The sequence below is a fragment of the Amphiura filiformis genome, chromosome 7 (assembly GCF_039555335.1).
Source record: "Amphiura filiformis chromosome 7, Afil_fr2py, whole genome shotgun sequence".
In the NCBI taxonomy this organism is placed as follows: Eukaryota; Metazoa; Echinodermata; class Ophiuroidea; order Amphilepidida; family Amphiuridae; genus Amphiura; species Amphiura filiformis.
Genome location: NC_092634.1, coordinates 9,955,730 through 9,980,312, shown reverse-complemented (window position 1 = coordinate 9,980,312; position 24,583 = coordinate 9,955,730). Strand labels below are relative to the sequence as shown.

General features: G+C 35.7%; 2 protein-coding genes across 2 annotated transcripts; both read right to left on the bottom strand.

The window, feature by feature from the left end:
* Positions 1–3,205: 3,205 nt before the first annotated feature.
* Positions 3,206–16,331, bottom strand: LOC140156727 (sodium- and chloride-dependent glycine transporter 1-like). The gene is made up of 12 exons (XM_072179665.1): positions 15,809–16,331; positions 15,488–15,619; positions 12,935–13,169; positions 10,734–10,866; positions 10,060–10,194; positions 9,583–9,686; positions 8,451–8,575; positions 7,151–7,263; positions 6,011–6,151; positions 5,723–5,822; positions 4,583–4,920; positions 3,206–3,497 (listed from the first exon to the last, which is right to left on the bottom strand). Exons 1-12 carry the CDS (start codon positions 16,140–16,142, stop codon positions 3,291–3,293), a joined length of 2,097 nt encoding a protein of 698 aa, XP_072035766.1. The 5' UTR covers positions 16,143–16,331; the 3' UTR covers positions 3,206–3,290.
* Positions 16,332–20,674: 4,343 nt separating this feature from the next.
* On the bottom strand, positions 20,675–24,370 carry LOC140157619 (monocarboxylate transporter 2-like). Its single transcript, XM_072180857.1, has 4 exons — positions 24,337–24,370; positions 23,672–23,812; positions 21,363–22,184; positions 20,675–20,787 (listed from the first exon to the last, which is right to left on the bottom strand). The coding sequence occupies exons 1-4, from the start codon at positions 24,368–24,370 to the stop codon at positions 20,675–20,677; spliced, it is 1,110 nt and encodes a 369-aa protein (XP_072036958.1).
* Positions 24,371–24,583: the final 213 nt, after the last annotated feature.

The following is a 24,583-nucleotide window of genomic DNA, read 5'->3' as shown; positions in this document are numbered from 1 at the left end:
ATAACATTTAAATGTCGGGTTATATGAAGGTCGTGAAAACATTTTAAAAACGTTATTGTAAATATTTTGGACAAACATTTTTGCAAAATATTTTTCAACCCCAAAATAACATTCTGTTCAGAATGATTTGTACCAAGTTTTCAAAAATGTTTTTGGAATGTTATTAAAACGTTTTTATACCCTTTATATAACCCGACATTTAAATGTTTTCTGTAAAACATTTGTGTTTGCTGTGCAGTAAATTACCAACAAATGTTATTTAATGTTATGAAAACGTTTTATACCATTAATGTACCCTTTATATAACCCGACATTTAAACGTTTTCTGGCAACCTTTTATAACTTTTTGCGAATGATGTCGATAACGTTTTGTGTTTGCTGAGAAGTTTGGGACTTACTGTTTTTGTTGACTACAGCATCACGTCATATCTCTGGCCTAGTGATGTGAATTGGCAAAAACAGTTAAGTCCAGTTGAAAGATTTATAACCTAATCTAACTTTATTCAACTACCTGGATGATTGAGAATAGTCATAGATATACGTTGTTATTAAATTTATAGAAAATAGTGTCGACAACTTAAGGTTACGCAAGGTTTTTTGAAATTATAACCCAATTTTGTACGGTTACGTAAATAAATAAAACAGAAGACATCAGTGATAGTTAAGGGCTCTGGTAACAACGTTTGCACAGCATTTTTTGTGAGACATGAGTGCACATCGGACATATCGAACTGTATTCTGAATACGAGGAATGTTCTTCTGATATCAAATAATATTGATTTTTTTGAAATTGGCGATATAATGCAAATTTTATCGCACATTATTAAAAATTGATATTTTGTTATTTTCATATTTAACAGTCCTCGAAACAAAATTTAAAAATCTAACGATATTTACTTAAAGTGTATGCAGCTTTTGACATTTCGTATTGAAGATACACATTTTTTTCCGAAAAAGACCTTAAGGTTTAGGTGTTTGGGGGAAAAAAAATCTAGATCTTCAATACGAAAGTTTTCAAATGATCGTCGGCTTTTTCTTCTAGCTACATACACTATCATTGATTTATAAATTTTACTTCGAGGACTGTTAAACATGTAATAGGAAGGAAACAATACTTGCTATACATTTTAAATATTTTTGTCATACATGGTCAAAGATGTCTCAAGTTTGACTTTATATTGGACTGAATAAGCATTTAATATTCGAGAATTTTTAGTCATTTTAGTATTGGTGCCAATTTCAGCGGCCATTTTGTGCCATCACAGAAGTACACGGATGGCTGGGATGTTGTTCTTTACCGTTACTTTATCCTAGAAGTATATTAGGCCCAAAATTAAGCCAAAAAGTCATAGATTGGTTCAGAAAAGTCCCGATATATGACAACTCTCAATATTTGCCGGCCATTTTGAAAATATGCTGATTCTTGGAAGTTTTTTTCTTTAATAAATCAACTTGAGTTTATGCTGGGCTCTTTACAATTCAGATAAAAAAAAAAGTTCAAATATAGTATTCATTATGGTCATTTTTACTGATTACCTGCATTTGGCGGCCATTTTGGACGCCATCTTGAAACCCCCCTGGGGTACAGTTTATATTTTGGGAACATCCTGATTATGTTTTGTGGTCATCTCAGGAACCTAAAAAAGTTGCGTTTGGTTCGGTTCTGGGGATGTAAAGGTGCTTCTATAGAGCTCCCCTGGTAATAAGAACGCGTACGTTTTGAAGATTTTGCACTCATTGCATTGAAGGGTACGGACAGTACGTGGACGCGTATTAAAATATGCGTGATTTGTGTATACAAGTAAACTTTGACAGACAGCACACTGGAAAGTTACCAATGTTTTGATAGCAAGTACTTCTAAATCTCAGTGAAAGGTTGTTAATTTAATTCAAGGTTTATTAAAAAATACATATTGTAGCCAAATGGCTGAATTTACATACATTGCACAGATACAAAACAATTTAATGATACATATGCACAACTTGACAAGAAAAATACTATAGCCCATATCATATGAAAATTGTTTGATCTACTCACTCTCACCCCTCACATACTCCATAATTGCACACTCAATGACCACCAACCAACCACCGGCTTCCTCCACACCCCCCCTACACATACACACCCCTCCAATTTCTGACTCACTCACTTATACTCACACTCACAAATTACATAATGGAAATTACCAAATATCAAAATTCACGCACTACTAAGCAAGAAAATAATACAGAACACATGTAGAACACGTGTAAATGTGAGGTTATAGGGTATAACATTCAAAAACATCTAAGAAAATTGCTGTTACGCATTCTAACATGTTATTTTTAAGGGTTGACAAAATATTTTGTAAAAATGTTTGCAATAACGTATTTTACAACATTTTGACATTTTAAAAATGTTAAATTAGTGTTTTTCTTACACAATAATCTTAATATAACCCAACATTTAATGTTTTTAAACTGTTTTGACCGAAACTAAACCTTTTTAAAAACGTGACAGCAAAGTGATAGGAAGAATGTGTCTAAATTGTTAAACGCAGTTTTTGGAGTGTAGTACATTTACTCGGAAGAAACTGCGTTCTGGGCATTTTATAAACGTTTTTGTTTTTGCTGGGAGAGTTGTAAAACGATTGATTGGCTTGATTTGCTACGAGGAAAAGTCACTTGCCCTACATATACAACGCACATTGACTAATTGCGTCGCCCAGAACGTATTTCCCCAACAAATTCCACACGCTGTAGTTTCTTCAGAATAAATGCACTACACTCCAAAAACTCATACTTAATCATTGGATGATTTGAAAATCATTAATCAATTAACCGAAAAGCACCTGCATGAACATAATTACCACTTTTAATGATTTAAAAATTGCTATTGACCATAACCACCCTGCATACTTCAAAATACTACAGTGCCAAGTTCGTTGGCCGAGCCAGCAAAACATCCGTGGCTACCGGTCGGAAACCTAGTCATTGGCCCCCGAGTAGTCTCGGGTTAGCGAATCCCGCGGGAAACAAAACAACTTGTTTGGTTATCTTCTCTCGTTATTCCTTTCTTCATTCCCTTCCATTTGGCATAAATATCTCACTGGCCCTGCAGGGATAAACTATTGCCTCGCTCCTCAACATTAGAAAAGTACTAGTGCAAGTGCTAGTAATAATTGCATTGTCAGTTGTAGCCAATATAATAAGCCAAAATAATTTACCAAAAAAGCTTTAATTAGCTGCAATAAAAATCAAGGTGTTTACATTTTACCAAAAATCAGTTCTTGTAAAACACAGTTCTTGTTTTACGTAGACGTTTCAAATACCACAGCACCGTTTCCATCTTTGCTGATGATATCACTATAATCTGGTGGATTACTAAGACTGACATTCTGCAGGGGTGACCAAGTACCAGATTCGATATCGGGAAGAAATGGGTAGCCCGCTTCAAGACGATGCTTGTTTAGGGCAGGGCCCCAATCTTCACCAGGAGTAACGGAAAAGGCAAGACGCTGTTGAAGAGAGAGAGAGAGAGAGAGAGAGAGAAAGAAATTTGTATACATTTCAATTTTGACTAACAGTATAAACAAAATAACGAACACAATACTGTGATAATACGCTTACTTCGGTTTAAGTTAGTCCCAAGTCCCGGTCCCAAGTCTGTCATAGGTCCTGATTAAAGCGATAAAGGGCGCGTATATAATCAATTAATTTCAACTATAACAATGTTGGCTGCATAGGTGAATAGTTTGGAACAAGTCCCAATTACGAATTTCCGTCCTTTTCCGTCGTATCTTGAAATCCTGTCCATCAAAATTAACCAAAATTACACACAGGATTTAATTGCCTCAATACTCTACTCTAAACACATGTCAGTATGAATCAGTCGTCCAACTGACACAACAGTTTCCTGGACCAAATTCACAGCCAATAATTAGCACCCAGCAAAAGAAATCTGTGAGAATTTACAAAACGGTGCTGCTTTCTCTTTTCCATGCACTTTCTTTAAGAAACAGGTCTTGTTATCATCTGTTCAACGATTCTAACATTTCTTTTTGCTGGGTGCCAATTATTGGGCGGTGAATGTGGTCCAGGAAGCTGTTCCATATCAGTGCATTTTGTTGTTGTGTCAGTTGGGCAATTGCTTAGTTACTGACATGTGTTTAGAGTAGAGTATTGGGCAATCCTATGTGCAATTTTGGTTAATTTAGATGGACAGGATTTTAAAATATGACCTTGTGAAAAATTATATTATAAGTTTCTTTTTTGGCTTAGTGTATGATTCAGCGAATCCCATCAATCTTTCAAAAATAGTGCAAGGTAATAATAACTTGATAATTGTTCTGTCCAAATTTTGGATAAAATATCCCCCAACTGTCGAATTAAATTAGTCATGCATAATATATATCACTAGTATACTGCTGATGCTTACAAGCTAAGAGCTTCGAAAACTACATAGGTTACAACTGCCTATCAAGGGTTAGTTATAGGGGGAGTATACAAATTGCCCGTATCATGTAGTCTTCCCGCTGATCTGCTCAAAAAGTACCCGGGAAAATTCCTTTGTACGTAATAATTATATTAAATATTAAATTACCTCAACAATTCCATTTCCTTTGGCTTTGACTAATAAGAAGTACACCATATAGCCAGGTATCACGAGTACAGCAGAAAGCACCATACACCATCCAAGGAATTCCATAGCAGGTGGATAAGTATACTCTTGGTATGTAAGAGGACCGTATGTGACACAGAAGAAGATAAAGATGAAAAGCAAGATGGCAGGACTGATGAACATCCAGCAGGCACGCCAGTACCAATTCATATCAAATTTCAAGATGACTTTCATGTCTTGTACAAACTGACTGGCACCTGTGAACATGAAGAATGTTCCACTTCGAGAGCCGCACCAGAACCACCATCGTTCTTGGTCACCTGCATCATAAGACAAACACGATTACACATCATGTACAGAGCAATTATGAAACTGATGGAATTGAAAAAGGCAGGTGAATGTAATAATGAAATTTCTTTCCTGGTTTTAAGGTGGTACCACACCCACTGATAAATTTGGCATTTTTCTCAAAAAATAACTACACACTGGTAACAAAAGATATGTATATTATAGGGGCAAGTGGCTCATTATGTTAAGAATGAGGTGCATTCTAGCGGTACCTCTTTTCTTGTCATAAATAACGTACCGCCTGTCTTGAGTCACTGAAATTCCAGTGTTATAACTGGATTCTTTGCCCTATAATATTATACATAACTTTTGTTATCAGGGTGTTATTATTTTTTTGAGAAAAATGCAAAAATAGTCACAAATTTATCAAGGGGTGTAGTACCACGTTTCTTCCATATTTACACGTGGAATGTGAATGTATGTAATTTTTTGGTTACTTTTCGTATTAATAAACCTGGAAGATTTTTGTATTATTTTGTTACTTATTTAAATTTTAAAGGGATCCCTTAAAATATGCTATCCTTCAATGCCTTAAGAGGAGGTATCCTTCCTTACAAACATGACAAACGCGTTCTTTTGCTCCTTATTTTATTTTAATTAACGTTTATGTTCACTCAAATTTACTTAAGAAAGCTATAGTTGAAGAGGTGATTTACCATCTGAAGTACAGTGCCGAGCTGGTCAGTAGACCAATGGCTACCATTTCTGGGGTCATATACATTTTGTAATAAATTATTTTATATTGATAACTGATGGTGAATATAATATACTTACAATAGACCCAGGATACTACAATGCATTCCAATATCGCAATCACTAAGAGAGAGAAGCCGGCAGAATAGTTGTCCATCAAAGTCAAAAGATAAATCCCACCCTGCAGAAAATAATAGCATAAAAAGCATAATCAAATACTGACAAAAAAATTAAGGGTTGGTGTTTTAATGTAAATGGGCAACCCGTCACACAAATCACAAATGCCTATGCTATAATTCTGTTCTAAATATTTTCATAAAGTTAAATATTCACGACATTAAATATTGATAAGAAAGCAATATTACTCACGTTTGTAGTCATGGGCAATCCGAGCAGAAATCCAAGAATGCATGCTCCAATGGTGATCCTAGTCTTGTAAGCGTAGACATTCGGTATGTACTCCTTAAGCTCATCTACTACGGCAGTGATAAGGGTTTCCAACATCACAAACTATAAGGTGGAGGAGAGAAAAAAGTTCCAATTCAAATGATCAAATATGTTCATAAATCATATGAACTGAACATATTGTCTTGTAAAGGGTCAACTTCTGATCCAAAACGTCATTAGTGCTGCAGAATGGTGAATCATAGCAAACATATTGTTAAATTTTGGTGAAAAACCCCAAAATTGGTACAGATGTAGCTCTTGATATGCTTAACAAACTTGGATGCAGGGCCAATTTAAATTCATTCCAAGATGGCGGGTAGGTCATCGAACTTTATACAGGGAAAAAATTCAAAGTTAACAACAGGGAAAAAATTCAAAGTTGACAACTTTGAATTTTGTCCCTGTATAAAGTTCGATGACCTCTACCCGCCATCTTGGAATGAATTTAAATTGGCCCTCTATCCCAATTTGTTAAGCATATTAAAAGCTACATCTTGGGGCTTTTCGCCAAAATTTAACAATACTTTCACCATTCTGCAGTGCTACATCCCCTCACCTTTTAAATACCTGCTTGCCTCCGGAAAAGTTTATGCCATCAAAAACCTTGGACTAAATTGAACTAAATAAAAGAATAAGGCTCTCCTTCCGGATGAAGATAATATGCACTGCGAAAGCGATGCGTGGAACAAATTGTGACGCAACCTCTTATGTGCTTCATTTAATTTGCCCTTGAGTATCATAAAACGCCAGAAACTTGATTGTTCAAAAAGAATAGATGAGGTGACTTCTGACGTCAATTCCTGGCAGTATGCGCACGCATCATCACAATCTCCATTGTTGTCTTGCCTGGCACTATGCGCGCGCATCACATTTAGTTCATGGCTCGTGTTTTTAAAAGTCCCGCCCGTTCAAGACTAGTATTGAACAGTATAGTGGTTGCATGGGTTCACTCAAGCATAAAGATATACCAGTCCCTTGTCTTTGTTGATAAACATTGAGGTCACCTCATTATACATTATTAATTTTAGCATGAGTGTCTTTTTGTGTGTGTTCTCATCTTACCTGACTATCGAGACCCAATGTAAACAACATAAAAAAGAAGAGAAGAGACCATAATGCTGAGACGGGCATACGTGCTAATGCTTCTGGATAGGCTACAAATGCAAGACCAGGACCTGCAATTCAAAATCATTGTGCAAGTCTTTTTAGGTAAACTTAAAATGGGAGTGTTTTTTTCCCTTAACGTCATGGTTTGCTTGTTTTGAAATGACTTCAAGAATTTATGCGTTGCATTTACAGCCTGTCTCAAAAAAAAAATTGTGCAAGTAAAAAGCGCCCTCTCTGGCAGTTAGTACATACCGTTGTGACATAATGTTTACATTAACGTCAACTTCGTAGTCTCAGCTCTCAAATGCCGTTTGTTCTGTTCAATTTGCTTGTTTTAATCTCGAGATATGTTTAGTTAAAGACGAAAGGGTAAAATCACAATTGTGTCACTTTTACTAGGAAAGAGGGCTTTAAATGTAACAGGGATAGCATCAAGTTTATCAAGAGTTCCTTCGTGAAATCAAAAGAATGCATCAATTATACAATACAACATTTTTTTACTGTTTTTACTGTTTTATCATGATGCAGGAATGATGATTCTCTTTTTCCACTGAAAAGAGATTAAAAGATAAATAAATATTTCACATTCTGCTGTAAAATTAAATACATGGGGATGTCAATGATTTTATGGTAAATGCTGTTCTCTAAGTCTAAGACATGTTAAAAGACAAACAAATATTGCGGACTTAAACATGTTATAGGTTAATGAACGCGTATTACTTTTTGGGAGAGATATTAGACAAAAATAATCCACGCGTGCTGATGTTGATGCGTCTAAATGCATGCGCCCCGAAAGGAGGAGTGCATTAGACGCATCAACATCAGCTATCATTGATTTACATGTACAGCTCTCTTACCTAGTAAAAGTGGCACAATTGTGATTTTACCCTTTCGTTGTTAAATAAACATATCTCGAAATTGGAACAAGCAAATTGAACAGAACAAACGGCATTTGAGAGCTAAGACTGCGCCCGTGACGTTGATGTAAGAATTATGTCACAACGGTATTCTCTAATTACCATAGAGGGCGCTATTCACTTGCACAATTTTTTTTCAGACAGGCTGTATATAACGCAACTGATTGTAAACAATAATGTAACATTAATTATCAATATTAAACTTGGAATATTCAGCAGAGTTTCCCAAATAGTCTTCCCATTGTATTTAACACTTGGATAAAAACAATCATCTTAAATTGGGTGTCTAAACAGGGTTTTATTATCTCGATACTTTACCTTAGGCAATGGTTCCTTACCAGAATCAGCAACTTCACTGATCGGGAGACCAGAGTCATGTGCCATGAAGCCGATTACAGAGAAGATGACGAACCCAGCAAACACACTGGTACCACAGTTGATCAGTGCTATAATGATAGCATCTCTGAAAGGAAACAATGCACAAGAGCTGGTAAGATTATGCTTATTAATATTATGGGATTTTCTTTTTACAAAAAAACCCCAACAACAAACAAACAAAAAAAAGAAAAAAGAAGGTATGAAGTGAATCATTAAATATACTTTTCTGTATAATATGGACAGTGGATTATTGAACCTTGATCATTTTCTTTATGACGATGAAACATGTGGAGTGTGATCCTATTAATTATTCGTAGAGATTAAAAGAATTTACTCCACATTAAAAACATTGCAGTTTGGGAGCTCGACCAGACACTCCCAGATCAACAGCCTTGGCCTTATGCTACTCTAGTATACTCTGACTATGCCTGCCCAGTGTGGGTAAATCACCTCATGCCAAGAAGGTGGACCCAGCACTCAACTCATGCTGTCGACTTAACACTGGATGCCTCCGATCAACACCAACGTAGAGTCTCTACACCATATCTGCTATAGCCCGTCCAGATGTACGCCGACAAGTGACCAGCATGCAAGAGCGTGAGCGTCAGACCACTGATATGAAGCACCCCATGTTCAACCAGACTGTTGCACCTGACGCCTTAGATCCAGAGTAAGCTTCCTAAGCAAAGTTCATCCTCTTGGGACAATCTTGGAAAGATACACTAAGACTCACCCTATGGAAAGAGAGATCTCCCAATTCACCAGCTATGGGACTGCAATCCAGTGAGCAGCTACCACCTGGAGCTGATTCCACGTGGCCTGAGTGGCGGTGTCTCAACAGACTAAGATCAGGGGTCGGAAGGGGCAAGGTCGCTTTGCAGAAATAGGGCTACCTACCAGAAGGACAGAACACTACCTGTGAGTGTGGAACTGTTCCACAGACTATGGAACACCTGCTGGTCTGTCCACAGTTGGGGTAACACTGCACACATGAGGATCTAGCTGAATTCAACGATTCTGTTCGTCACTGCGCTTGAACATGATAAGAATAAGTTTGTGTGTGTTCTAGCAATGGTTGACCGTTTCGCTTACCTTTGGAAGTTGTTATGAAACTTGTTGTAACTAGCCAAGGTATGAAGTCCTCCATAGGCTGCACCTAGCGAATAGAAAATTTGTACAGCAGCGTCCTTCCATACCTGCATGAAATTATTTGAAGAGGAAAGGTATTAAAATTACAAATACTTCCAATCAAAGTAGCTGATATAATTGATTCCAGAATATTGTGACTTTTTTCAATTTAGATAAGTAGTACTATCGCATTAAAAACATTGCTTTTGACCATAGCCTATATCTTCTCATTTTGGGCCTACATACATGACACATAATTTAACATAACAGTATTTTAGGATATTCTATATAAAAGGAATTCCTTAAATGGGCAGCGTGCGATTTCACGCAAATTGCGCCGTTAATTGTGGTCAAAATCTAGTTTTTAACATGTACGCAATGTTTGATCATAATCTGCATCTGAAATTTGTCCTTTAATCTAAGAAAGTACAATTTACTTACAGTAGCATCAGACAACTTAGAGAAATCAGGTTTAATATAGAAGAGAACACCGTCAGATGCTCCTGGGAGTGTAACCCCCCGGATGAATAGGATGAAGAGTACGACGTACGGGAAAGTTGCAGTGAAGTATACAACCTATAATGAGAAAGTAGGGGTATGTGAATGTGAGTATAGAATTAGAATATGAAAAGTATTCAGAATTGCGATCATTAGATAAATCTATGCTTATTTTAATTATAAAGAATATAATATTCATTGTGATTTTTAAATAACTCATCAGGCCCACAACTGAGACAAACATCAGCGTATTGAACTTCTTACTGTGAAAAAGATAAATTATTACGATTTGGACAAGTTCAGAAGAAAAGAATAGTGTACTAAATAAATCTATGTGAATAGCAGAAGTGTGAATGAAATAGTCTCAAAGAGTCGAGATATGAATACTTCTTTACAGTATCAGCATGACCAGGGGCGTAGCAAAGATGTCCAGGTACCTCGATGGTTCAGGGGCTTCGAGCAAAAGCGAAAATGAAATAAGGGCTGATAAAATAGAAGGCCCGCACTGCTCCTCTACCATCACACCGAGGCTCATGATACGCCATGTATTTCAAGATTTCGTTGCAAACTATTGTTTTAAAAATAAATAAAGCATGGTTCCATACTGGCCAACATACCTTTCCTGATGATTTGACTCCTTTGATTATACAAAGAAACACGACGATCCAGGCTAACAGGAGGCAGAGGCAAAGTTGCCATCTAATAGGGCCCATATGATGCATATCTTCACTTCGACCAAGAACATAGTTACTGCGAAGAAAAAAAGGTACCGAGAAAATGAAGTACCGATGTGAATGTTGAATAAAGTTTGACAGTGTTACACTGATTCACTCATTTGTATGCATCTCCTCAAATTCGCGAAAGTGATATGATTAGGGATGACCAATGAACCATCAACTTGATTAGAACACTCCCATAGACATGCAGGGAGCTCAACTGTGCACTGCTTGCACAGACATTTCTAAATTGAGCTCATTCTTGTATTTTTCATAATTTTTCTGTAAAAATTGGAGATGTTAATGCCAATTATGTTTTGTAACTATCCTGCAAATTACAGCATCATAACTTATTTGGTTTTTCTGTAAGTGTGAGTCAAAATTGGTCCATCGCCACAGTGCGCTTAATTGCCAGTGGTGCAGTGCAGCACTGCTCATAATGGCACAAAATATTCAGATGAATAAGATCAGGTGAACACCTTGACCTACTGAGCTGTAATTTGGCAGAGTTGTTGTTATTACCTCTATCATACCCTCTGTAAAAAGGGAAAAAAAACGGACAAGTAGATCTCGAGTCAAAAATTAAATCACCAGCTTCCCTTTCGAATCATGTTAAATAGACACCTTTCTGAACATAAATGTGAAGTTTCATGCTCATTTGTTGTATTATTCACCTGATCTCAACCCTAAACATTTTCTTATATTGATACCATCTGCACTGACTTGCTGCTATACACGCACAGGAGCTGTACTTTTAAAATACGCGCCTAATCAATAATGAGTCTTTCACTCCATTGTTAAAGTACTGTGCTCGATATAGCATATGGAGTGACCAGGCCCTGGAGTGTGATGGTTTTGTAGCACATGACAGTATTCATTCAAGCCTATCAAGGTCAGTTATTAGCCACTTGCTGAATGGCTGGGCATTATCAGCTATCAAAGAGATACCTTATGCTGCTGCCAATCACAATAGAGGTTATAAACATTTTGTTAAAACCCCAGAAGTGATATCAGGACAAAGCTGTGCATGTTGGTACTTGATTGTTTGGATTCCTATGTTGAAAATCCCTTGTAGTACATTAGTATTTTTCTTATGTGTAGTGTATATTGTTGTGGAAAAAAGTTCACCTGGACTTTTGATTTTGTGCCACTTTGGCCATTATGGATGATTTTTGGCAAATGTTTTCTAAAAGCATGATTTCAGTGCCTCGGTTTGAAGAAATACTTCATGCTATTGACTAGTAAAGTGCCATTTCATAAGAAACCCTTTGATACTTTCACAATATGCTTGTTTCATGTTTGCATATATATTAAAATAAAGAAATATAAAAGGTAAATATATGCTTATACCAATTTTGCTCACATTGCTATATTTAGACTTTGTCAATTTATTTCGTTCCAATGACCGGTCAGAATGGGAAACTTTGAAAATTCATAATTCGAAAATTTTTTGACCGATTTTGACCATTTAACCACCAAAATACTTCTGTTGATGAGTTCTTTCCAGAAAACAATCTTTTGTAGCAAAAGGGGCAACATGAAATTATGATGGTCATCCCTAATATGATTATGTAGCTCTTGCTTTAACACAGTATGCCGCTTTAGGTCAATAAAATGCAGTCAAAGTTACGTTGGCAGTCAACTGATATGCTACATGTAATTAGCCTTTTTGACGTATGGCGGGCACAAAAGGAGAGGGCGTACTTTGGTTTGGGTAATCTTTTGTATGCTTCTCAGCTAACAAAAGATTACCCAATTCAAAGTACGCGCTCTCCTTTTTGTGCTCGCCATACTAGTATTTCAAAAAGGCTTATTGGTCAAAGCTTCTACAATTCTTGTAGTTGAAGTTGAAAACGGTTTCAAAATGTTCCATATCAATGTCATATGACGATAAGGAACGCACACTCAAACCGTAAAAAGTATATGGAAATAAACATACCAGAGGTTAGTACAACAGTCGAGTGCGTAATGTAAAAACTAACTTTGCAGGGTACTGAAAATGTGTCTATACCTTGCAAGTAGTAGGGTGTGCGGTGTAAAAACTAACTTTTCTGAGCATTAACAATGTGACTATACATTCGATTTCGAAAAGAATTACTCACTTCCAGAATTCCTGAGATGGTCTTGTTGTTTCATTAAATCCAATGGTGTCATTTTCACTTGTAGAATTGTTGGCGGTATTGATAGTACAATTTTTTGTGTTCCAGTAATTGTCACAACCACTCCATGGCATCACTTTGTTAAAAGATGCAAAGAAGTAGAACAATGTGTAGGCAATAACCATGTTGTAATACACACATACAATCGCGGTGATGATACACATAGCGATGCCAATACCTAAATTGAAATACAAATTTGAAAAACTATTTTTCACTCAAATCTTACAAATAAGTTTAGCATTTGGTGTTATAAGAAAATAACTTCGTCATTGCACAAAATCTTTTACTTGATTACTTCCAAGTTAAGAACTGTCAAACTTTCGTCATAGCTCTTGACTTCTGCAGGACAATGTACGTAAGTATGAGACATGTAGGCACCCCTTGCCTACCCACCTGGGAACCAAGGGAGAACAGTGCCAGTGCATTGATTGGTCACCCCAGGTTAAATAAGAAATAAATAAATAAATAAATAAATGATGGCTCTGAAAAGAGCCGTTCACTAAAGACTGCCCTTTGTGGACAATGAAAAGCAGACCTCGCCTAAACTTAAGCATGAGACATGTAGGCCGCCCCTTGCCTACTGATGGCTCTGAAAAGAGCCGTTCACTGAAGAGTGCCCTTTGTGAACAGTGAACTAGCAGGCATCACCTATCTGTTAATGTAAATGTTTATGGGGGCTCTGAAAAGAGCCGTTCACTAAAGACCGTCCGCTCTGAAAAGAGCCGTCCGCTGAAGATTGCCCGTGTCAAAAGAGAACTAGCAGACATGGCCTATCTGGTAATGTACAATGGTTTTGTGGCTCTGAAAAGAGCCGTTCACTGAAGACTATCCCTTGTCAGCGATTCATAAAATAAATAAAAAACTAACAAATAAACAAACAAGTTCGTTTTCTGTAGGCCGCGCTCATTTCTTTTTCGAGAGCAAATTTACCGCATTGCGTTTTTATATTTGCGAAATCCAGAAAAAAAAATACATAAGCCCAAAATAAGCCAAAAATAAGCCCGACAATTTTTGTCGGTAAAGATTGTTCCTCCTACATTTTTTGAAGTAATATGAAAACAACAACATATGCTAAAAAAATCAATATATAATTTTCCTAAACCTGTCATTTTGTTATCTATAAACTACGTGCACTGACTTGAAAAGTAAGACATTTGAGGCATTATGTTATCATACATAAAAAATAAATGAATAACACATTTGCATTTAGATTGTAGCTGGTTTTCGCGATAGCTGCCAACTGTTCAGCCTAACGGATAGTCTAAAGAAAGGCTTTAGTAATATGAGGTGACCATTTATGTTGAGCTTTCTCTGTATGGTTCACCCAATTTTCAGATCAAATACTTATTTTAATTCTATTATTGCCCACCACGTATACACTAAGCCAAAAAAGAAACTCATAATTTTTCACAAGGTCATATCTTAAAATCCTGTCTATCAAAATGAACCAAAATTACACACATGTCAGTAACCAAGCAGGTGTCCATCTGACACACAGCAAAATGCACTGACATGGAAGAGCTTCCTGGCTACATGGATCGAATCCATGGGTTCCTACAGTCACCCATGGAAAACAGTGTACTGAATAGCTGTACACCATGTCCATATTGGCCAAGGGATGGTTTGTTTACATGGCAATAATTCCTTCAGAATAGGCAATACAGATTCCAAACATATAAAACTTACCTTATATCAGTTTTAGTTGCCCCTAATAACTCCAAATTGACATGACAATTAATTCTGTTTGCTCAATTTCATACCAAAATCAAGGAAAACATGGTTTTGTTATTGCAAAATAACATGAAAATGAGAAAGGTTATATCTGGTCATTTGCAGTAGGCCACTTCAGGTAATCAATATTGGTCCTTGAATTGCATACCTGAGTGACTTTTTGCTCATTGTAAGAGTGATAGTGTTGTAAACTTGATTGCATAACATTAAGATTGCCAACTGACATCCTTTGTATTTGAGTTGTCTGATGATGGTATTAGAACTGTTATGGATGTAAACATTACACAAAATGTCAACAAAACATGCTACTGCAGAACTCTATGCCTGTATGTGTGTGTCTGAGGGCCGATCTGAGGGCTGATGACACACATTCGATGGGTGTACTTCCTGGCCCACATTCACAGGCGAATAATTGGCAACCAGCAAAGAAATGCGTACAAGATCATTACACAGGTGATCATTTCAAAAGAGTAAGTGGAATAGTGTGGAACGGGGCTGCTTCTGATTTTCATACACTTTCTCCCAGAAACAGGTCTTGTTTCACACTCACTACTCCACTTACTCACAGATTTCTTGTGTTGGGTGCCAATTATTGGGCTGTGAATGTGGTCCAGGAAGCTATGTCATGTCATTGCATTTTGCTGTTGTACTGCTTGTACTTTTTGCTTGAAAACAACTATTTGTTCGAAAACTTGAACGACTTCTTTTCCTCTTTTACGTTTTATCAGTCAATACTAAACAAGGAATGACAAATAAAGTGTTTACCTTTAAATAATGGGGCCATTGTCCAAATACCAATACAACCTTTGCTGGTGAATTGTCCAAAACCGAGCTCCATGGCAAACATAGGAAGACCAGCAGCTGCCAACATGATAATGTAGGGGATAAGGAAAGCACCTGCAAAAAAAAAGAGGGAACATTAAAAAAAATTTAAATTGCATACCTTATTGTTGTTGTTTCTTGTATGAATAAAGATCTTGTTGTGGATTACAAAGAACTGCACATAAAAATTTGGAAAAAAAAGGAACAGAAAGAAAGAACTTCTTATAAGTATAGGCCTGGACTTTCACAAAGTTTAGAGCTTACCTCCTCCATTCTTATAGCATAAGTATGGAAATCTCCAGACATTTCCCAAACCTACAGCAAAACCAACGGAGGACAAGATGAAGTCAAATTTGCTTCCCCAATTTCCTCTCTCCTTGTTCTCGTCTTCATTGTTCTCTTGGCTATCAAAGTGGCCTTTGAGTGATTTTGGTGAGCATGACGACTGTGGTGGTAGTGGCGAGGGTACTTTGCCATAAGCTTCAGAAATTGGAATACATTGCTGATCACAACAACCCTGAATGTTATGTATATTGCACGAAATTGTATTAAGATCTAATGGTGTTGGTAGTGGTGCGTACTTCTCGGAAGAAGTCATCTTAAAGGGTGTTTGTTTAAACGATCGTTCAAGTTAAAGATGATTCAGGTATAAAATGACAATTGACGTCGTCGTAAAACCAGGCCCTGAGTGTAGAATACTATAGTCGCTGAGAGGAAATACTGTTGGTGATGCTGATCAGTACTGATCACGCTAACTTGATGCAATGATGGTGACTTTCGAATAATCGATTGATTCGTTGATGAAACTCTCCTTTAATTATATAATAATGCTCACACTTATTGTGTTTTTAATATCGATTTCTTCGTTGTCTGTGCAGTCCTGCACGCTCAACTATGACGAAGAGGTAAATACACCCAAAACAAGATTTAAATAGGATTTATTATAGGACTTTCTAATTAATTAATTCAAGGACTCATCGCGAAGCTAAAAAAGTGAAAAGCAGTATGAACCGTTTTTGGTTCTACCAAACCATTTTCTTGGCCAAAGAATCTTTCTGTTTGTCGCGCTTCGCCTGCTTATGAATTACATGAGTTCATAGGTCAAAAACCACAGGTCACAGAAAAAAGTTGTCATTGACTTTTTTTGATCCAACATCCATCTTAGTAAATTGATACACTTTGCAAGATGCATATGTCATTTTTCAAAACAATAAGCCCAATCGCCATTCTAACTTCCGGTTTTTAAGAGCAGTTTTGGGACACTTTGACTTCTGACATATCGGGAAAATTGACGTAATTATTATTATTTTTCTTATTATTGTCATAATTTTGATCATTAAAAATACCAAATAATTAATTTATAAAATACTAATATTTTTCATATTTGTTTTAATATTGTAAAACATTTTAGATTATATTTTGTACGTACAAAAACCCAATATTTCTGAATTTTCTGAAAGGTCAAAGGACAAAGTGTCCCAAAACTGCAAAAACTGTCCTACAATGCTTGCAAACTTCCAATGCCGATTGGGCTTATTCCCATGTGAAAATAACTTTTTTTGGTCAATACTGAACAAAATTCACCAAAAATGTCATTTTAACCCATCAATTTTAATGTATTGAATTACGCACAGATTTAAAAAAATCTAAATTAAATTATACCTGTTACATAGTTGACAATATGGCAGAAAAGATTCTCCAGACTCTGAACATTTTGATTTTTGATAAATGATTTGTCCATTTGAAACATTTGTCCTACATAACCGTTAAATCGAGCACTTTTGGCTGTATGGCCCCTATACTGTTACAGATATGCCACAATTTTTCTCATTACATTTGTCACATTACATTTTGCAGAAATGTTTTGTTTTACTTTGGTTTTGCATTCAGGCATTCAGACACGAATTTGTGATCTAGGCTAGATCTTTGAGACGCAGGTGCAGACTTATGCAAGCATGATATGGTGATGTGCTCGTATATGTCCTTTTCATTTTCATCGTTATTGTTGCTTGTTGTTGTTAAACAGTGTGTTTTTTCAATATTCATATTTATATTTATTAAAAGTTAAGAAAGAAAAGGTAAACAATGCTCGCATAACTGACAATGGACAATCAGCAAAATGTATTGGAAGTTGTTGTTCCACAGCACATTGGTGTAAGAATTCTGATGCTCATTGTATCAATTACCTTTACAAGGATTACAGATGTTGCACTGGACGTTGTAAGTTGCTGAATTGATACCATTGACAGTGCACGACAAGTGGAAGGCTGCGAATTCAACGATGCGTCGCGACGTTTTACTAAATCTGGAGGGGCATGTGGAGGAATTTGTTTGTTGACAGGAGAGGCCAAATCTGGACCTTTGGATTTTATTTTACAGAAACTACCAGCTCATTTGTGATCATTTCATGATTTGACTGGACTACTATCTAAGTATCAATAATGCCAGTTCGACCTTAGAGAGGGGGATGATGAGATATCAATCTAGCTACATAGGCGAATGTCCATCCCAGAAAAAAACTACTGTATTTTCCTACCAAAACCATACTTGGCATTTATGTTACTTTGGATAAAAGAGGTAAAATAAGCCCAGGGGCCACCTCAAATGTGTCAAAAAACGTACTTTATATTCCCTCATCAAAATTTGTTATAGTTTGACTTCAAATTGCATTAGAAATATGGAACAAATTTATACTTTAACGTATTGTACAAGTTAGTGACACACAGAGTACCCTTTTCAAATGCCAATATCTCAGCAACTAAATCAGCCATCGCCTTTTTATTGCTTATGGCTATAAAATTGGATATTTGCTTTTCGTTTTGACTTCGGGGGTCAAGACGAAAAGCAAATATCAAATTTTTTGCTACTCATCATTGAATACTGGTTAGTGGCTCTATGCAATAAACAAGCCATAGCTTATGTATTCGTTGAGATATTGCCCTTTAAAAAGGGTACTTTGTATAATACACCTAACCCTTTAACGTTAAAATTAGATTTTGTAACATATGAATTTGTAAGCGCTCTTTAAGGGCTGGGGTATGAACGTTTGGACAGTATTTATTGTGGGACATTATAGCACATCAGACATATCGAATTGCATTCTGAATACGAAGAATGTCATTCTGATATCAAATAATTTTGATTTTTGAAATTCGCAATTTAATACACATTTTATGGCAAATCATTAAAATTGATATTTTTGATATTTAACAGTACTTGAACTAAACTTTATAAATCTGATGATTTATACTTAAAGTGTATGTAGGTGGGATGAAAAGCCGACGATCAATTGAAAATTTTGACCTTTCTTTTTGACCCTTCTTCAATAAGATATGGATTTTTTTTTTTTTCTCACAAAAAAATTAGGTCTTCTTGGGAAAAAAATCCATATCTTCAATATGAAAGGTCAGAATTTTCAATTGACCGTCGGCTTTTCCTCCTGCTACATACACTTTAAGAATATGTCATTAGATTTATATAATTTACTTCGAGGACTGTTATATATCAAAAATTTGAAAAATATCAAATTTTTATAATTTGTCATAAAATTTGTATTATATTGTGATTTTCAAAAAATGAAAATTATTTGATATCAGAAAGACATGCTTCGTATTCAGAATGCAATTCGATAGGTCTGAAGTGCTCTCATGTCCCACAAAAAATACTGTCGAAACGCAATAAACGCTCATTTTAGATCCCTTAAGCAAAGTCATTGTTCATTGAATTTACAATATATGATAAAACAGGCGAAACTACAGTAGTAACCTTTCGCAGAAGATTTGCAATTTAATGAGAATCTGTGGAATTGATCATTGCTTATTGAAATGAAGCTAGTATATGGACCAATATAACACGGTTGTTTGATGGCATTTGAAACTGAGTCATTTTAAAGAAAACTTGAACAATGATGGTGCTATTTATCTAAAATCTTGTGATATTGTTTGCATCTTTACAAGGGGTAGACTCTTGTAAATTGTATTAGCACATAGGCAAACAGACTAACAAATGACAAGTGAATTTTTATCGTGAAATGTAAGGTATAACTTAGAGTGTTGTAAAATTAATAAAGCCATGTTTTATGAATAAAGCTTAAAATGTATAAACAATGATTATGAATGATATTAATGTCACAATAAAGTGTTCAATATCGCGATCAATATGCTCTGATTGGAATATTCTCACGAGAATAGGCCGACTGTTACGATGTTTGGATGGATATGGGTTCATGCATTTGTAATGTACCTTTATTTCGGTATTATTAAACAGTATTTTGTATCATAAATATTGACACACACAAGATTGTTTTTAACATTTATTTCCCTTATCAATTTTTGATTCCGTGATTTTTTTTCCGTTTTCCGCAAAACGGAAAACTTGGGACTCTAGTATAACTCATATTATTTGGCTAATTTAAATTTGAAATCTTTAAATAGCGCCCTCAAATTTCACACAAATGTTCAGTTTACAGAATTAAAATTGAAAAGGCATAAAAAGATGAATAATTTGATGTAGAAACAAAAAACGAAAATCCATGCTAAAAATTGCTACAAAATATACAGTTTGTTAGAGTGATAGCTGTTGGTATTATTATTCAGATCTAGAATTGAATATTATAATGATAAGTGTGCTCATTTATTTAATGACATAAAATCTGAAAAATATTTTAAGGAACTTTTAAAACCTACATTTTGGTCAAAAATTGTGCTTGGATAGGTTGTTTTCAACAGATTTACCACATTCGCCTCGCTTGAATTGCGTTATCTGTTGACATAATGAAAAAAAAAGTAATTTTAGGGGGAATTGTTAGCTTTCGTTCGATATAAAAAAAATTCTGATTGGATGAAGGGAACACTAAAAATTAAGGTGGCCCCTGGGCTTATTTTACCTCTTTCATCTAAAGTAACATACATGCAAAGTATGGTTTTCCTGGGATGGATCTCCCTATTATCTGTAGTATAGGATGTGACACTTTTGGAGCCAAAAGACCAGTAAACAAAAGGTCTCCTTTGAAAGAATTTGTTTGTTAATATAATTGTAGTAAAAGTAATGTTTGCACATTATTTTAAAAGGTTAAGAAATATATCACTTCAGTTGGAAAATAATAGTCTGATTACCACCTATCAGGCCACCCTATAATCTTTTCATTGGAACCAATAATGCAACAGCATTGACGATAACAATTAATGCAGAAACACCGCCGAGCAATAGGAAGCTTGTACTAGATTCCATGCCAACAAAATAACCTGTTGAAAAAGAAGAAAAATGTAATTAAGTAAAAACAAGTCCTATCTGACCAATTGTCAATACTGATTTTTCTTCATAATTAATCTACATTATGTAAACATCTAATTTTGCTGAACACAGCAAACTACACACAGTAGTTCTAACGTATTTACGTAGTTATTTAATATTCTTTTGGTCATTAATATTCTTTTGGTCATTAATTTTACTGAACTCAAAAACTACGCACAGTAGTTCTGATGTATACGTAGTTATTTAATATTCATTTGGTCATTATGTTAAAATCGATGGTTTACGGCAAACCACCATTTTGCTGTTTCGCACCTTTTGAAAAATAATTTTTGAATTAAGAATGTAAGTCTGCATTAAGAATTACGACAACAGGTTTCTTAGCGAAATGTTATTATGGTCTACGGAATAAGGTTTGAGAGTGTATTTTTAACGTTGTGGCTGAATGTTAAAATATATTGAATGACAATTTATTATACATAAATCATAAGTGCGTTAGTCGTTACATACCAAAGGGAATCGTTAATTTTAAATCATCACATGTATTTCAATTATATTCTACACTTACCTAAAAGTATACCGCCAATTTGATCTCCAATGGGGAAAAACATAGTTATTACACTGTATCCCTCCACTGCACTGTCGTCCCCTAGAATCTCTGCCGCGGCACAAAAGCTAAGTATACTTAATATTCCACTAGCGAGCCCATTAATAAATGCAAATATGGCTAACACCGCAAAACTTTCACTAATTAAATCCAAACAAAACACACCAGTGTTGAGTAAACCCAAGATGATGTAAAATTGAATTGTAGTTACATGACCACCTTGGATGACATATCCCATTAATATCCTACCTATTATTGTACCCAGAGCACCACTTGATGAAAGAAAAGATGCCATCTGATGGGGAATTCCTTTGTTTATTGCATGTGGTACAAGGAATATCACCCAACCTGCCCATATTACGCCAGATAATATTTCTGATATTACAATAAATGTAAATCTAGGATGGTCTATAAATAGAAATGTTAGGTACTTCATTAACTTGTTCATGTGAACACTTAGTCGTGAATGTTCGTTTGGAGCCGCGTCAACGTTCCTCTCGGACATGTTGTCACCTTCCACTTGCGTATAGTTCTCTTCATGTGGTGATTTTAGAGGACGTACCAATGCACCACAAACAACAATGTTAGCGTTTATAGCACCAAATATTAACAATGCCCCTCTCCAGCCGTAAAGGAATATAAAATGCTGATTAACAGGAGGGAAAACCATAATTCCTATTGCCCCAACAGCACAAATTAATCCGAAAACGTTCTTGATATTATCGGGGAAATATTTAGGAATCGCACTTGTCAGAGACATAACTGCCATACTTGAACCAATCCCTGAAATAAAAGGAACGCAACGTATGTATGAATGTCATATAGACATTAAAACATCTTCTTACAGTACGATCGGCACTTGCGAGGTTGCGATTTGATACGTCAATTGAGAGTTTGCGAAATACCGAAATGCCATTCCAAATTTACTCCGACTTCTACAGGGTGTCCCAGAATGATTTATACCGGGAAAGGTGGAATTTTTTAAGTCTGAACGGCATTTCTATTGGTCATATTGTTTTACATTTTAAGTTTTATATATATTTAGCTTTCTCAGATTTTTTAGATTTTTAAAATTGGACGTTTCTAGTAGAAGTAGAGAGGATTGCGTAAAAATGGTGAATTCCGAGTTTTGACAAAGCAAACTATTTTGAAAATCTGTAAAATTACTAACCGTTCAGCACAAACTTATTTGGAAAATGTTATGCAGTATATTTGTTGTGTCCTGATCTTACTTCTACTAAATAGTCGATATCTATCGTTTATTTTTGATGTTGCTAAGTAATCCTTGTATGGAATAAAGGATTTGCTACGCTTTCTTTGGCGGCAGGTTTGAAGCCAATTATTGCGGTGTGTGAGTTTCATCAATTGAATTGTCGCCAGAGATGGATTTTTCATAAAAGTATTATAGAACGTTCGCCCTTAGTGTCACAGCATGCATTTATATCCCCAGTATATTGGCAAACCCAGAGCTATGTGACGAAGAAGATTAAAATTTACTGCGGAGAATCCTTGAGGAAGTTATATCCGCTGACATTTTTGGGTAAAAATCACATAAAAAGTATGTTTTTCAACCTATATATCTGATGTCATATTGAAATGTTTCACTTAATCCCATATCAAGAATTATTAAGCATTGTAAGCTCTACATCTGTGCCAAATGTGGTGTATTTGAATGTAGGATTTCTCCAATATATTGTACAGTGCGACTGGACGATGGTGATAAAGGATCCATGTATTATGATGCTTTTGCACTGTAAATTACACACACGCAGTTTTCGTCCATTTTCAGTAATAATGTCACGCCAAAACGAATCAAGCAATTTCCCGGGAGCAATTTCCATGAAAGTCACAGAATAAGTAGGAGACATGTGTGGCATTGTATTGCACTATACACTGTTGACTATATATTTTTGATATTTTGTTCAAACACGGTATAAATCATTCTGGGACACCTTGTACATCAAATTCATTCATCGTTCATTCAATGCAGGGGTTTCATAGTAGAACTATTTTGAATAATCTTCTTGCACTTCCACCCGAATGTCCGAGTCTGCGACAAACGTACTTTATATTCCCTCATTTCAAAAGATTTTAATGTTGTCGCATTCATCACTGGTATATTTAACATCGGCCGGTTTTACCCACTTTAATAAGTATTTTATTCTTTCTTTTTGTAATTCACATAGGCACATACCCAATCTTATCATTTTGGTTGGCCATGAAAAGGCTTTATGTAGCGAATAAAAATACTTGCAAGATGTTTTATTTACCAGATAGAAACAACAGTATACCAAACGACGTGAGTGATCCAACTTGAGAAGCCAAACAGAGAGCAAGACTGGAAATAATACCTCCTGATATTGCCAATGGACGTTCTCCGTATGTCTGCGCTGCCCATGTTATAATTGGTGCTATGTGAAAAACAGTACATTCAAAACGGAGAATCATTAAACAGGCTGAAGTTAATTGTGAAGTTAATTGTTTTTTCCAATTGTCGTCTATGGATCGGAGGGGGCTGTTGGAAATTTCTTGAAATATCAGCAATTAAACCTTTCGAAATGTGGTGTTGGCGGGAAATGTTGAGAAAATCTCGGAAGGAGCATACTGAATTTGTCCGAGACCTGATTGGTGATGATAGAAGATTAGCAATAACAAACTCCACAATTTCGGCCATATTTCAAGGAGAAAAGGAGACAATCTTGAAATAATAATTGTTCAGGGACGTAGGAGTAGACGTGGAAGAAAAGCTTCGATAGACATGGATATAATTAAAGATCTCACAAATTACAGCTGCCTACAGTTCAGCATTGGATAGGCAAAGGTTCTGATCGCTTATTATTTAAGCGTATAATAAATGTGAAGTTATCAGTAACATAGCATTCCCTAGTTAGTTCATTCTTTGCAACAAATTTATTTGAAGTACGAGGTAACTTACCAAATATTTCCGAAGCCACTGGAAATGCAGCCATCCAGGCTCCTAAGGCAACATTCGATGGCGTTAGACTCTTTTGTATAGGTACGAAAAACACTCCCAGGCTCTTGAAAATGCCCAATTTTAGGGACATTATTATACATCCAGCTGTAAGAACAGCATACCGTGTACCTTTTTGTGTGTCATGATATACAATCTGAACTAATTCAAGAATATGTAATGATGATATCAGATTACATCTGGATCCGGA